The 16,833-nt window shown below is 36.8% G+C and overlaps 1 protein-coding gene across 1 annotated transcript; it reads right to left on the bottom strand.

The window, feature by feature from the left end:
• Positions 1-490: 490 nt before the first annotated feature.
• On the bottom strand, positions 491-16,048 carry LOC114540197 (alpha-actinin-like). The gene is made up of 27 exons (XM_028560470.1): positions 15,880-16,048; positions 15,453-15,687; positions 15,269-15,355; positions 15,077-15,164; positions 14,876-14,954; positions 10,797-10,878; positions 9,808-9,893; positions 8,870-8,962; positions 8,529-8,603; positions 7,863-8,018; positions 7,388-7,464; positions 6,916-7,045; positions 6,518-6,609; positions 6,105-6,150; positions 5,934-5,996; positions 5,619-5,681; positions 5,344-5,421; positions 5,058-5,195; positions 4,541-4,625; positions 4,158-4,273; positions 3,481-3,564; positions 3,196-3,249; positions 2,815-2,883; positions 2,469-2,546; positions 2,185-2,265; positions 1,364-1,522; positions 491-923 (listed from the first exon to the last, which is right to left on the bottom strand). Exons 1-27 carry the CDS (start codon positions 15,973-15,975, stop codon positions 765-767), a joined length of 2,649 nt encoding a protein of 882 aa, XP_028416271.1. The 5' UTR covers positions 15,976-16,048; the 3' UTR covers positions 491-764.
• Between the last annotated feature and the right edge of the window lie 785 nt (positions 16,049-16,833).

Raw genomic sequence — 16,833 nt, 5'->3', positions numbered from 1 at the left:
GGACCATCAATGAATGCATCAAATGCATTAATGTAACAACTGACAATTTCAAAATATACATTATACGGATTTCCCACTCCCTTTTTAGATTACACCAACACCACCCAGTTTAAGCCACAACGGTACGCAACACAGCCACATACAGGACAGGAGGGATGGAAACAGTTGAAGCCATCAGTTAAGAATAGTTATTTGGACTTTTAAGTAGCATAGGTGACAATTTCGCCACAATCAGGGCGGGACTGAAGTATGGCCAGGGTGGGACCGAAGTGAAAATAGTGGGGTACTGGGGTAACTGAAAATGTGAATGTATTGGACAAGGTAACAGAAAGGTTAAGGTTCTTCAATAAGTCTTTTTAGCGTTCAAATCTTACAACCAGGGTTTTTCTCGAAATACCAATCATTGAACACGAAATTCGGGAACGCAAAATTTAGCGTTTAATTATCAACGGGATATTTATTTATAATTTCATTACGATCGTGATAGTTCTTCATCAACACAATAAGAATTCTTTAATAATAAAATGGTCAAAAATATAAATTTTCACAAATCACATTTCAAAGTACACGAGGTCTAAGCTATCTACTCATTCGATATCTGAATTTAACAAAAACATCTTTATGCGGTTAAATTTTACCAAATTTCCTGGAATCGATTCCGAAGGTTCTCTAGCTACTTAAATTTTATACTTTGACACATTACAATTTGCGAATAAAAACCAATAATTTGTCACGATTGAATACTACCACCTCTAGTGTTCAGTCTACAAGTCACTCTCCCCGTACAGAGCAGTTGAAAACGACATGTAATCCAAGGCACCATCCACGCCATCTTCACCTTCATAAGGCGCCATTCTGGCAATACAGTACTCAGCTTGATCGGGCGGCAATTCCCGGCGTAGTTCGTCCGCAGTAATGTATGGCTGAAAGGAAAATAAATTTTGTTACCCGAAGATAAAATATTCATTTCAGCCTTGTTTCCTTTTTGTCATGAACATGTCTATAAAAATATCGTAGTATTATGTCTGGTTTTCATAAAGTCGTAAGGGCCGTGAACCATGGTGGTTGAAGGGATAGTATGGTTCGTGGTGCACTAATATGTGCGTGCAGTCAACAATGACTGTTTTGAATACAGAAATAAAGAACATTACTTTCGGACTATTTCGGTTACAATCAGTTAATCAGACCATCGGTTGAAATTACATGTTCACGACAATTACGACTGAATGAATGGAATTACCTTTTGCCTGACCGATTTCTTATCAAGGCAATTGTTTTAAAAGTATGTGAACATGAATGTAGAACAAAAAAATTAGGCTAATATAGCGCCAATCTCTGGTTCTGGAAATGGGTAAACTCTTACCTTATCACCAGCGAGAATTTTGAACGAGTCCATGACTTGTTCGGCCGTGTCAGTGTCTGCCACTTCTTGTGTCATGAAGTCAACAAAAGCTTGGAATGTGACTTTGCCTGTTTCGTTTGGATCCACGATTTGCATAAGACGACCAAACTCTTCCTCTCCCTATGCGAGAAAGCATATTATAAAATAACGTATATAACGCGTGTTCTGATTGGTCGAAGCCCGTATTTGGATCAGACCATCCAAACACGAAAATTTAATTCGCTTTTTGAAATCAAATTGGAACACTACCTTGTTATTTTATAAAACAATAACTGAATGGTTATAACAAGCTAGTTTCGGGCATGCCGTAGATAAGTGCGGGATAAGATTTCCGGTTATTTCTAACAGATTGTATATCACTAAAAGTTATTATGCGAATATTAGCATATCACTAAAAGTTATTATAAACTAGTCAAACATGATTAATCTCCGGATCAGAGACCTCAAAGACCACTATCGTCCCATGGCATCATCATTTCACAATTACGACCATGACGCTTAAAGCCAGAACTAAGGCTAATTGCAAGATTTGGCAATTGCCAAAGTATTCGTGCATGTTTGTAGTTAAATCATTTTTTATACTAAAGTTCATAACGGATAAGGTCTATTCTTTAAAAATGCAAAGATCTGAAAGACTTCCTCGACCGTGTAATTTTTCCGAGTTTGACTAATACATAGTGACAGACCTATAATAGGACTATCCACCATATTAGATTACACCATTCGTCGCCCGCTAAACTTGACATTTTTAGAACGGCAAGGATATGTCACATTTCACTTACCCTTTCACCTTCTTTCAAATTGTATCCCAAACTAATAAGACACATCTTGAACTCATGAGGCTCCAAAGTCATCGACTTGTCCTGTAAATTAAAGCAATGTGTCAGTCCTTTCTATCAATCATTAGCAGAATTCCAGTCCGCTAGCAGAAATTAGTTGTAGTTGATTGACTGCTGTTTACTGCCTACGAAAGTGTCATGGATGGTTCTACCATGGTCTAAATATAGTCTGAAAGGCTTTGTTCTCTTAACAAAACATAACTATCCACAATTGAAGGATTCCTTACTCTGTCGAAGTGATTGAAAGTGTCTCTAAATTCTTTCATTTGTGCTTCGGTGATTCCCTTTGAATCTCTGGTCAATATCTAGAAACAAACAAAAGTTTTAATGTTAAGATCCCGTCGTATGCAAAAATAGCCCAGGAAGCGGTAAAGATGATGTGACTTAAGAATTCGCGAGATTTCACTTCAGGATGTTGGAGTGCTCGGGGAATAAGAAATTTGGACCATCATCACAGAAAAACGGAAATTCTGCTGTGATTGGTTGATAATTGGATATAAATTGGATGTAAATAAAATATTTGCAGTTCGGACAGTTAATATTGCTTTCATTTGAAAATAGAAGAATATATACCTGGTTCTCAACGGCGTTGATATTTCTCGCTATTCCAGTCAGCAGCTGTTCCCAGCCGACGCGAAGTACCTAAAAGGCACCTCGAAATTTTTACAAAATAAGTCCTATAAATAGCATTAGGATTTGCTAATTCCAGGATTCTATGAGGCACTGGTGATGTTGCAGCAACGAAAGCGCTCGTAGGCTGCAAAGTAAAACCGACCTGAAATGAATCCCTATTATGTCTCCATATTAAGTATTTCCTAACGTCTGAAGAAAGACGAATGTGGACCTACAAAACGCTATATAATAGTCTTACTCAAATGCCGTAATTTCAAAACATTTGTAATCATTTTGATAATCATCGTTTGTAATCATTTTGATCATGAATTGTTGACTTACGTCCATTGAATACTGCGTGTGAGGATTTTCAAAGATCAAAGCTTGTTGAACTCCCTAAGGTGGAAGAAAAATAGAGATATCACGCCAAGCATGCGTATAAAAGCTAAAGCTGGGTATTTGAGAGAAGCTAGTTTTGTTCAGTCCGTCTTATGACAGGCAGGCAGGCAGGCAGGCAAGCAGGCATAGAGCCAAGAAAACAGATGACAACTTAATTTTTGCTGTCCAATTTCAGTCAGCTGCTAGCATTCTGGAGTATATTTTCTGAAGTGATTGCATGTTATATACCTGGTGGATGTCTTCCAACTCATCGATGTTCGGTTTATAAGCAGTACATGTCTTTTCAAAGCTCTGCAACACTTTGAGATTATCCTAGAGAAAACAAGAGAACATAACATTTAGGAAACATTCTTGCATTTTTATAATTTAGAAACTCTTTTAAGTTGCAAAAATTGCCGTCACCACGTTGATTAATATAGGCGGATTGTTATGATTGACCCCCAAGTATGGGTCATAACCCCCAAACAAGTTGTTCACCCCTCCAAAAATAAATCACCCCCCCCAATTTTCCGCAAAAATAAAATTTGTCATATACGAAGAATAACGTAAAAGAAAGTGTTCTCACAATAGTACGTCATGAAGTACTTCACTTCCGACTGAAGCGCACGTGGAATGTAAAATTTGTGAATTTCTACAGCATGCATGGTAGTTAAATTCATATAAGTTTATTTAGACTATTAACTGAATCATGAATTTGTGCTAGGCATAACAGAACCAAACAGCAAAAAAGTCAAATAAAAGGTAAATTCTAGTTCTGATTTAGAGTGTAGACAAAATCACTCTCCAATTTTGACGTATAATGCAAGATTATATTTATAGATTTCTAGCACCACCCCAGTAGAAAACATGAAAATTCGTCTATGCTGTTGTTACGGGTTATGAGGTATGGTGACAAAAAATATTACCTCCAACGTTTTGTGATTTTGTATGCCAATGTTTCGGAGCTGTTCAGTCTGTGTTTGAATCCAAGGACCGCAAACGTTCGCTTTATTTGCGAAGTTCAGACGTAGTTGTTCGTTAGCTGAACACAGCAGTTAAGAAAATACTACATTCGAAACAGAATCACGTATACAATAGATACTTAAATTATACCACGTAAAAATTAAAGAGTACTAACGTAGAAATGTTGCGTGTTTGAGATTACACTGGTTTGAATTACTATAAGACACCCACTCGTCCCACCATCCGACCAATTTAAGACGTCTTTAGTTTGCATTACAAAAACAATGCGAGATACAACTATATTTATTGCAGGTACGAATGATTAAAATATTCTTCCAAAGGATACATTGTTGGTTATGAAGTTCTTTCTTCAAGAGTTCTTCACGTTGCGGAACTAAATCCAAAACTTCGGTCCACCTGTTGTGGATATCCTGTACATAATCAAAAACAAGGCTATGTCATATGCCAGGATAGTTGTATTCGATAACAAAGTTTAAGTATTCAGATCTAATATACGATCCAATATACCATGGAGAGCGTGTCTTGTCTATTTTAGGCAGTTTGTTATACCACATTTGATGCTAAGTTATTCAAATCTAAGTTAAGTTTGGCTTATACACATGAACATATCTTTAAAAACATTTCTCGATCAACAGAGAAACATATTTACTAGCCAATTTAACTTCAGGTCATTTCACTAATCTCAAAATCTCAGCATATGAGAGGAATGTTAAATACAGGTATGCAGAAACTATGCGCAATTGCGTGAAGTTGCAACATTGAATATCTACTGCCAGTGGTTGTATGACATGGATAAATGGCGTTGCATTATCATGTGTAAGATATTTCCTTAGGCCACAAACCTCAGGTGTAAGCGTCGTGTAGGGATTGTCAGTACATCCCAGTGCATTCATTTCAGAGACAAGGGACATAATTGAATCAAATTCGTCGTTGGCAGCTTGCATGTTTGCCTTGAATGCTTCGTGGGCATCCAACAGTTCCTAGAACAAGAATTGCAATCAATCATTACTTCACAAGACTTTAGGGGGATTGTTGGTTGGGGATAGGGTAGTGGTGTTGTAGGGGTGTAGTCGGGGTGAGAAGGAAACCAATATTCTTGAAGTAAGTACATCTCCCGTAGCAACGCACCTGGATTTCATCAATTGTATGAACACTGAACATATCCATGAGATCTTCTTTAGCACCTTCCAACCAGTTATTGAACGGCTATTAGGAGACAAAACAATAAATAAAAAATCTGCATTGAAAGGCAATACAATCTCATGTACACCTTTAAAAGTCTACCACGAAACACGTTTTTACAGTACAGTATATAGATACAGATTGGCATATTGGGACCAACTGGGACTAATGGATATGAAATTGTTATCCAAGATAATGGAGATCCACAATAAAACACTTACTGCAGCTTTCTTAGCAAACTCCAAACGCAACATATCTATTTGTTCTCGGCGAGCTTTTGCATCCTATGAGGAAACAGGAATTGAAAAAAAAATAAGGAATACATAGCTAAAATTTCACCTATCGTTGGAGGAATTCGAATATTTCGCATACGAAAACACATTTTACTGTCATTCCTTAGAGAACATGAAGGAATCTAATCGGCAGATTTTTTTACATTTTTCAGGCGAAGCCAATCTCAGAATGCCTAAATTTTTAAAAACTTCATGTAAAATGGTAAAAAATGCACCTGTCTATCGGAGTACGTAAACGTTTACCTCCAATGCCTGCCTTCTGTCGACAGCAAGCTGGCCTAGTGTGTCCCAACCATCGCAAATAGACTAAAAAAATACAATGACAAATATCTGAGCGTGGGTCGGCCTTTGGTAGATGATAACCATTTTCATCGAGGTATAGATCTGCCCATATACACGCTTTTAAGACGTTACCTGGCAACGCGAGTTCACACCGTCAATCTCACTGTACTTCAGAGCGCTAAATATCAAGGCAAGAAATGAATGGAGAGAAATGCCTGCCAGTTATACGAGGATGAGCTAAAATGCCTCGTTATACATTTTTTTCTATTGCATCCGACAAGTTCGACGTTCAAAATGAATGTGAGAAATTGCGTTCACGCTCATGCAACAATAGAAGAGTCCCTCCACCGGAGTGGAAAAACAGTACCTCCACTCAAAAATTTACGCGAGGTCATAAACCTTGCTTTGAGGCTTACTAGATGTCGAAAGCTTGCATGAACTGAATCTGTTTTGATAATTCCAGTTTTACTTTCGTTGACTTGTTTACAAAGGGGAAATTGTGGAGTATTTCAATTTTTGTTATATAGAAATGATTCCCAACTCACTTCAGTTCTTGAGCAATAGCGGCAATTTGTTCGACACGATCTTGATGCGCGGCGAGGTCGCTTTCGAATGCTTCGTGTTTCTTCATCAAAGCCTGGAGAAAAAAAAACAAAATATAACATATCTGGAGCTATATTGAGATATACGATTCTGACCGTTGACGTAACTATTGACTGTGGATTTGATCTTTTCTAGATAAACATATATACACGCGTAGACATGCATCCTCGCGTGACACAGAATTACTAAATATGGCGGCATTTTCTTGGGGTTAACATAGGGTTCAATTATGTTTCTATCTTTGGAAAATGATTTAATATATACTCAAGGTACACAGTGTCCAATTTCAGCTTCTGTGTCGTTTGTTGTGAAAGACTAAATATTTCATGATCAACCATACCAAAATTTCAGCGAGGCTGGCATCAGAATAGTTATCCAGTTGTAACATTTCTGGTTTTCCCTCTGTCCAGGCTTCGTGGATATCGCATTTGTGCTTGAATTTCGCCGCAAGATGATCTAACCTTTCCATTCTATGTTCAAAAACGAGGAAAGTAAAAATTGCGTTCATGAACACATCCAAGAAGTTTTGTTTTCGCTATTAACTAACGGTTCGATTGCAGATACACTAAGTCTAGTACCATGTGTTTGAAGCAGATGGGATTTACGAATGTTAATCTGAAGACATTTGCATTCACAAACACCTACATTTTAATTTTCCTGTAGTGGAGTTGCCTTTTTCGGAACAACTCCAATTTAGCTACTATCGCTCAAATATTCGACCGACAAATATATATAGATACAGCAACTATACTAGTAAAATCTCAGTGAAGTATACTCTTGGTATCTCATTGGTTTGTATATTTCCAGGATACCTTCGTAATTCTTGTAATAACCAGTCCTGGAATTCTTTCTCCGCTCCTTCAAGCCGGTTCCAGGCGTTGTTGATGTCCTATAAATGAAACGTATGAAAAATGAAACGCTGCCGGACGATACCAATAAAAGTATTGGCAACAAAAACGAAACAAAACGCGGCCCGAGGCCGACACGACCACAAGGACGACTAGAGAAAGTACTGCAGAAAGGATAGCGGGAAAAGAAACGTAAGTATAGGTGGAAAAACAAAGAGACAACTGGGACGACAGCATCAACACAACATCAGCAACAACTTGGAAGATATGCAGAAACAACGGTGGAAAAGGTAGCGGAGGAAGAATGGAAAGACAACAGAGAGGACGATAACAACAGAAGAACCACTGAGAGGAGAGAAGAAAGTCGAAGAAAAAACAAACAAAGTAGCGACAGAGATGCCGATGAATGGCAAATTAGCAATATCAAAAGTAAACTTACGTTAATCATCTTCCCCTCGCTGGGAAGGTATGCTGGACGATTGTTTAATCGCAGTTTGGTTTGAAGAGTGTTGAACAGTGTTTCCAGGCTAGCTTTGTCTTCAACACGAGGGGGTTTTTCATTGCCACGATATTTACGATATTCCTCCAACTTTTTCTAAAAAAAACCCAAAAACGAACTATCACTATAAACATTCACAGAATGAGTTGTAAGCTGACATTAAGAATCATTGAATCGCCTAAATCACACACTTGTCATCTTTCAGTAAAGTCAATGAACTCTATTTAAACTGGAACAATAACTAAAGGTTAATTGGCCGCTTTCTTTGCAGTCAATTTTAAGCCGATCTTGAGGACTAGTTTTATTCCCAGTTTGAGGACTAGTTCTATTCCCTGCGCGATCATCAAGCGTGAAGAGAAAAAAACTTAGAAAGAGACTGGACAATGGGTACATTAAATCGGCTTCAATTGACTTACATTGAGTTCACTTAGTAAAGTAGATAGATCGTAGGCATCAAATGAATTTAAATAAACTCTGAGGAACATGCATGTGTTACAAATTACATAACAAGTATGATTAAAAATTATGAGGCGAGGACTTTCAAGATCTTTTTATCTCTAAAATTTGACATAGTCGGTAATGAAAAAAAAACACAGACACACCTACCTTAACTCCTGGTAAAGTACCGTCAGATGTATGATCTTGAAGCCATGGCATCGTTTTATTAATCCAATCCAACAGCTACAGAATAATATACAAACCAGACTCCATTAGGAATAAGATTATACTGAAATACTGGATAAGTTTCCACTGATTTCAAAAACTGAATTCATTAACAAAGTTAATCTTAAATCTAATCCTAACCTTAATCATGAGATTTACTCCTTTCCTTCAACCGAAACCCGGATCCCAACCTTAATCCTAATCCCAACGCTGATCCTCCGGTTAATCAAGAGATTAATATGAAAAATAAGCCAAAATGGCAAATGCACACTCGAATTACTCACATCACTGGCGAGCTTCTCGTATTCTTCCATTCGTCCTTCATTTTCCCGGTTCACGTCCAAAACTTTGCAAATTCGTTTAGATGCAGTTTCAGCCTGAAAAACACAAAAAGTTCGCTTACTTAGCAATACTGAAAACAGCTCACATGCACCCAGCCATATCTACAAGGCACTATATTTTATTTTGAATTAAGGACTCGACTCTTTACATTTGAAATTGTTGTAAAATGAGTCGTCACTCGTTTTCAAGTAGAAATAACCCAAAGGTAAAAGTAAAAATAACAAAAATATCGCCAGCAGAAAAATCATGAGGAATTCATAATAGTAGAATTCATAATACTTCAAGCAGTTTATGGTTTCAACACATGGTAAATTTAAAATAATTATATACGTGGTTGTCCAGTAAATTGTTATGTCCAGTTAAGTATAATAGCATATTCAATATAACGGTTGTATATAAAAGTCATGGTAACTATATAGCATTATCAAAGTTCAAGTTGTAACAATGCTTATGCATTGTAATTGACAGGTTCTTCCTCTGAATGCAATAAACGTTGATTAAATCCCATAAACAGATCTAAAATAAGTAAGCAATGTTCTTAGCTTAGGCGGTCTTAAATTATGTTCTTTCTTTAACGTAGGTCCTAAAATATATTCTTCCTTTAGAAACACTATAAATATAACCCAATCGTTAGTAAAAGTAGAATGGTTCTGTAAATTTGTATCGCTATTGTGAAATATATGAATTAAACGTAAAATTTGATGGTTTCGCTAACTGTCGCTGTGTCGCAGTCAGTTGAATTATACAGTCCTAAGAAATTGTGAGAGTTTCACAACAGTGGTTGATAAAAAACCATACACGAGTCATTTCAACTGATCCTTTTCAGCACAAGAGAAGGGAGAGATTTGAAACGAGCCTACGGCAATACGAAATATTTTACCTGTTGCGAACTTGAGAAAGCGTGGTAATATGAGGAGACATACGTCATCACAGCACGTTCGTCGGGCTTCTCCATGCTTGCCATCTCTAGATAATAAAGTGGAATATTTTCCAGACTGCCTGTCCTATTTTCCGGAAAGCCTGATGTTACACGAAGTTGGATAGGCTCGTTAGTTTTGCGGAGCCAATCAAACTTATTAATAGGCTTTCGGCGTTTGACGTCATTACGAGAAAGGTCTATCCACTGTGACAATTTGACAGTTATGTTCTCAAAACGTGCTTGGGAAAATGGTTTAGATATGATGGAACTTGTAGCCTACAGTTGAAATCAACACCATCAAGAGAACTAGTGAGCTAGAGGACGAATTTAACTCTGATGAAAATCATTGGTAAAATTCATGTTATGAATGCAATATATAGGCTTAAGTCCGATTTACATCAGTCTAACTCGACACACTATGTTCTTTCTATGCTTCATTGTCTACTACGATGATGAAAGCCAGACTATATATGCAAATTAACCAGGGTTCCAGCCGGGCTGACCCGAACCCAGATGACTTAGCGGCTGTTTGCATGAGCCCGGTTAACGAAGCGTGAGAAGGCTTTAAGGTATTGAAATAAGTCTTTATGACACCAAACAAGCACATGCTATTGTAGTGGTGATTATACGACTGCCAGGATCATGTAATCTGCTCATTTCAATACCTCAAAATCATCTCACGCTTCGTTGAATCTCGGGTAACCGGGCTCATGTAAACAGCCCCTTATATATAAGTCAATCCTATAGCATTAGATTTTGTGCTTCGTTTTGCCTTATCATATTAAATTAGATGATGATAGTGTTTTCGGAAAACAAAGTTGATGCGATGGTTTAAAGTTGTTGTTGGTTGGCGTGTTTATATTTTAGATAACTGACCTGGATTGGTATTAATCCTGATCTAAACCGCATAATCAGCATACGAAATCGGTTTAACTAGTTCATTCTCTTACCTTCTGCATCCAACATTTTTGGGATATCAAGGTGTTTCTCAGCAACTTCGAAAGCCAGATTGAGATTGTGAACGGGATTATCCTGAAAGGTGGAAGGAAAAGCAATTATTACATGCATAAACAGTCTAACATAGCAAATACTTGAGCTTAATCAAAACAACTGAACTGCATGTAGAAATGCTAGCTGTCAAAATCCTGCCACGTTTACGTAGACTATACACTTAATTTTATTGTCACGGCACGGCTAAATTTGGCACCTTTGGTAGTTGCTCTTTATTTTACTATGATGTAGAAGGGACTTTAGGTTTTCAAAACAACTTTAGGTTTTCATTCAAAACATAGGCCAATTTTGCCCCGAAAAAAGCCAAAAGCTGAATACAAAATACCATATTAAACCATAGTAACGTTTTAGCTTTCATTGTAAGTGGCATATTGGGCCAAAGGCAGAGTTAAATTGCCCAAATATTGATGTTCTCGAGAATTAAATTCAATCATTCAAGCACTTAGAAAAGGTTTGGTCCAAACATACACGTTTTCAATCACTTTAAATTTTTGTTTTCGCTTTTACCACATGATAACTGACTTATTTTGTTTTTAAAAGAAAATAAGACATGTTTCGCTGGTTTTTGGAGCTCAAATAGAGAAACAAAAAAACTAGACTGACCAATATTCAAGATCTTAGCAGCTGTCTGCGGTCTATATTTAGGCATCCACGACTCCATTACTAAGACTAAGTACAACAAATTTAACTGCCAGCTTATAATGGACCGTTACTAAATTAAAACCACCCACAATAGTGTATAAAGTCCTCATCCTTTAGCTAAGATATGACAGATCGGTCAAACATATTAAACTATAACGGCCCACAGAAACACAAGTATAAGATACTTGTAGGAAGAAGATAAGAAGATTATGTAACGTAAAAATGTAATACTCAAGAACATTTGCAGATACAACTCCTTCTAGAGTTATTCCAGAACCACAAGGAATTTTTTGCTGTTCTCTGCAGGGCTAGACTAAAAATCTAAAATGAAAGCTTATTTCGCCTTGTAAACCAGCTAGCGGGAGAAATAAAGTCCGATTTTCATAAAATGCGTCTGAGGCGATTTATAACAAGGGGCTGGTTTAAACAGCATCCTTATGACAGGAAAAGATTTGGGTTAAAACCATTAGTTCGGGTCTGGAACTCACAATCAGAATTAAGAAACTATATCATTTTGAAATATAAATATTTCAATCACTCTTAAATACAGAGTTGGAGATTTTGGTCTGACAAATAACCATGACATGTTTACGATTAATGTTTGGGTATTCTTAGCAGTGAATTTTCATCCAACAGATTCCAACAATCAAGGAATTTGACCTTTTGATTTATACGCGTGAGTTCATTTCACACGTCGCTATTTACTTTCTCTTCTATAAATGGCTTTAAACTGAGAATGTGCATAATAGCCGAATATCTGTCATAAATGTTTGGTAAAAAGCTGGTGGCCCCTATCGTATACATGAAGCGGAGAAGCCCTCAACGGTAGTCTAAGCATGTTTGAAAATATTTGAATCCTCTCTTCATTAAAGAGCCACTTACACGGCAAAAGTTAAGCTCGTATAAATTAGTGCAATATATTTTCGTCACAGGAAATTCCATTCTCATTGACTTCTTCAGGTTCAACATCAAAAACACCGGATAGGATATCGTTACGAGAATTGCAAAACTAAATTAGTTTCCTTTTGGATTTCCCTGCAAGAAATCAACATGTGACATCTGTGACATCACGTCCGGTGTTTCTAACAATGAAATAATTCATGAAAATAGAATTTCTGAAACAGAGACAGAGTCATATTAAATTTCATGCTAGAAGACGCGTTCAAGCTTCAGTATTTAAAAAATGCAATTTTCTCACCAATATGCTTTCACAATACGTGAAAAAATGTAGCTACCCACAGTTTTAGCATTTTTAGCATGCATATGGCTCCGGAGAATTTCATGAAAAAAAATTCTCTGGTAAAAAATCAAAATTCACGATTATTGTAGAAGGAAATGGTATAGGAAATTAGAAAGCAATCAAATTCTCACATAAAGCATCAATTATAATTATAATCTTCCATCTTGAACCTTATTTGGTAATTAATTTTCATGTCATGATTTGGAAATGTACCCAGCAGTTAATTATAAGGGTTTCTGTTAGCAACATGCTAGTAAGTCTTCTGGTCTCATGCAGATTAACTAGCTCTATATTAATTAAGATGCATAAATTTCATTACATTCCTTGTCTATATTTTCATATATTCCCACCAATGTAAAAGTTGTTGCTAATAGAAAGGCTAAAAAGCCTTTACTAGCACAATGATTTTAAAATACAGTCAAAAACTGTACATAAGAGCGTTGTTGGCTTGTTTTATTCAAGCGAAAATCTTGAATTTCGAAGATGTTTTTCAAATCTTAGTGCCTACTCATACCCTTGCGGGTTCTAGTAAACCACATTGAACTCATGCATGTTTTAAAACTGGTTGCTTCTACTCCGTTCTTTGAGTGTTTTCCTCTCATGCAAATGCTAAGCTGCCATGGTACAACACGGTGGCAAAGACATTTTCCACAAATAATACACTCCAAAGACACCGAAAAACTTAGCGCCAAATTGGGAACCATTGACATTTTGATCCTCTATGTCATTAGTGCACATCAGCACATCTCAGACCTCTACTTGCATATGAAATTATTGACTTCACATTTTTAATGTGCTTACATTTAAAGCAATTAGTTTACAATTCATACTTCCTAAAGTTCTGGACATTTGCATACCCACAATCTTCTATACTACAACCAGGGAAAAACTATCAGCTGTAAAAGTCAAATTAATATGTTGTATTTACAACACTTCTGTACAATATGCTACCTCACTAAAAAGTTTAAAAGCAGTAGCAGTTTTTGACACTGAGGTGTGGTTGCTAATTTGAGAAAACTAAACAATGCTAATTGTCAAATAAAAGTGTTGAAATTTAGGAAGGTGCATATATGTGAAAAACAATTATATTTCCTTCCAGCCTTTTAGTAAGGTTGCTTTGCTGTGACATAAACATGCCTGCTGTGACATAAACATGGTGAGAATATCTAAGTTTCTGAGTCGAGTGACATGCTTAATTCACAAGCCGATCATAATCTTCCAATTTAAGGCCTAAAACATTTACATGTGGGCATGAAAGAGATTTTTATTAATAGAAAACTAACCAAACTTACCCCAGACAAACTACTTTAAAACCTACGTAACTTACTAATAGCAAACTAACCCCACAGACAAAAATAAATCCTTGAAAAGTTATGGAAGCATTAACCCAATTCTCAATTAACCAAAGGTTGTAATATCATCTACACTTGGTCTGACCCAACCCATATTTTGAATGATATGCAACAATCATTTACATGGTCTAAGAGAAACGTTTTGAATCATTTGGCATTCTAATAAGCTCACAATGTCCTTGTTTAATTATGGGACAAATAATAGATAGCTTTTCACTAAGTCAGCCACATTATCAACAACCTGCCAAGAAGAGGCTGATAACTTGCTAGTACTGATCAGAAGAATGAATTATTCGGTTTCAAGAATCGACCTCATTTTTGTTGCACAAACGAAGAGGAAGTAAGTGAAAACTGAAAATGAACACTTTAGGCATTGTCAAAAGCAATGAAATACCTTGCCTCAAATATCATTTCAAACTTGTCACATATTTTAGGACAAAGAAGCTCATTTTGCAAATGTTTAAGTAACTCTTTATGAGCCAATGAATTTCATTATAAATTAATATGAGTCAATAAAAGACTGTTATTTTGGTTGACAAGTAAATCTATTCTCAAACACCAATAGTGCTTTTACTTGATGCGGACAACTTAGATATGTCGCTTTAATTAGCCCAATGAAAGTATTTTGCTAAGCGGTGGGCGGAAGTCGTTTTATAGTATACTGTGCAGATTGTCGCAAATCAAAACAAAAGCTTGGAATAAGACACACCTCTGGGGAACATTATATGCCATATAAGGCAATGTAATGTTCGCGTGCTATGAAATTATCAAAATAATAACTGACCTGTCTGAGCTCCGCATAGTTTAACAACTCAGGCCTGTGACGGTGAATAAGCGCGCAAAATGCCAAACCATCTTTGAAACTAAGGACAAAACCAAAAGCTTTAATATGGGGACTGAATTAACCCAAAATTAGGTTTATTAGAATATGCAAAACACACGGGGGGAACTAATTACAAGCAGTGCAGTATATGTTACAAAATACCTTCTGTGAAAGTTTTGAACATTGACATTCTTATAGGGTGCTGTCTTCTTCTGACACCACAAGAGAAGGCCGTCCTTTGACGATAACTCTGTTTGCAAAGAGATTCAGAGATTAGGAACACAAACGCCATGCAAAATATGTTCTTACACGCAAAGTTCCCTCTTTCAACACTCACGTACTGCTAGTAAATACCTTCGAAAGCGACATCTTGAATTGCAAACCGTAGAATGATAGTCCATATCATGCCCAGAGTCATTTTTAAGTTACCATCCACGATTTCTACAAAGCGTACGTGTATATATCAATATAAATTTCTGTCATATCATGATATACAATGTGTGCTAAGTGAATATGTACATATTACAACCCTACAAACCTTCAGCACCGATAGAAACCAACTTTACTCCCTTCGTGACAACGAAGTCGAGCGCTTTTAAAACGTTGGTAATTTTGTGCACTCTCATCTTGCCCCGTTCAGGTTTCGGCAATCGTTCACCGGAAATCACTTCGAGTAAAATCATAAGCTTGAGGCCATCACGAAAGTCGTCTTCGATAGTTTCTATTTGCACGCCTACTTTTCGTAAATGTGAGTTACACCAAGCCGTAAAAGTCTAAAATCGAAACAAAAACACTGATAAGACGACAGCTTGTCGCAGATTACACGATGTACACTTAATTGAGTTTATACCGGTGGGGTTGCACGAATTAAGAGTATATCTATTATTAATAATACACGCTTTTATAATACAGTCACACACTGAAGTGGAAGCCAGAGTGGCAGCGATGCAAAGCAACGTACGTACCTTTTTCTGTTGATTCTCCCAAGCGGTATCCAGTAAACCCCGATCTTCATCGTCCCCGTAATAATAGCCATAATATTCGTGCTCTTCGTCCGCCATACTTGAAACAATTCAATTGGTTTCAGCAATATCAAACTGCTTCTTCTCAAACGCGACTAGAGATGCCCAGCAGCTCGAGGGATGGGAGACTGACCACGTGACATCAATAACTATTTAATATTCCAATAGAAGGTAAGATGCGGACGTTTGCACTCGTGGTATTCAAAGATTTTTGTTCTTGTTTGATCACGCTAAATCCAGGCATTGTTTAAGGCAATAAAGTATAATTTAAAGCAGTGGGGGTTGCTCAAGAATTTGAGAGCATTAAGTGCTTAAACTACAAGAAAGTGCGCAGAAAAACAAACAAGTTTGATGCGACTATGAACCCTACTACCAGTAGTGGTACTATGCTATATACAATTTTCGAGGGTTACTCCAGGTCTCCAGCATGGTAGATGGTAAAAGGGTTTTGCGAGAAAAGGCTTGTTCTTTTTTGTTAAAACTGTTAAAAAATATGTATGGAAGCAGGCCAGATGGTATTGGCCAAATATATAACACACATAAAAAATTACCACATAAGGTCGGCAGCAAAAGGCACTAGAAATTCTAGATATGCCATATTTAGCCGTTTGTTGTCTAGCGCACTGGGCTTTATATATCAGTAATCAACATATAAACAGTTCAGCATATAGACAGGTCAGTGGTTTAGCACCTTCCATCGAGGAGGGTGGAAGTCACCTTTCGTGATTTTTTCGAATGCCAATAGGCATGGAGAAAATTAACCAACACCGAAAGTTAAAACCTCGAAACGAGACGTGGCAAACTCTGTTATGAAAGGAGCATAGTAATGTCGGAATGTTCATTGAATTCGAAGAAAATGAATTTTCTTCAAATTTCAACATTTCTAAGTTTTCTCCT

This window comes from Dendronephthya gigantea, unplaced genomic scaffold (assembly GCF_004324835.1).
Source record: "Dendronephthya gigantea isolate DGI-Jeju-01 unplaced genomic scaffold, DenGig_1.0 000224F, whole genome shotgun sequence".
Lineage (NCBI taxonomy): Eukaryota > Metazoa > Cnidaria > Anthozoa > Malacalcyonacea > Nephtheidae > Dendronephthya > Dendronephthya gigantea.
The sequence above is the reverse complement of the archived record's forward strand: the minus strand, read 5'-3'. Positions and strand labels throughout refer to the sequence as shown.

Excerpts from the sequence above, each read along its gene's own strand:
- LOC114540197 (XM_028560470.1), bottom strand. The coding sequence starts at position 15,975 with ATGGCGGACGAAGAGCACGAATATTATGGCTATTATTACGGGGACGAT. Across the intron at positions 3,565-4,157 it reads AAAATCACAAAACGTTGGAG|GATAATCTCAAAGTGTTGCA; the intron begins GTAATATTTTTT and ends TGTTTTCTCTAG. Across the intron at positions 1,523-2,184 it reads ATTTGAAAGAAGGTGAAAGG|GGAGAGGAAGAGTTTGGTCG; the intron begins GTAAGTGAAATG and ends TTTCTCGCATAG.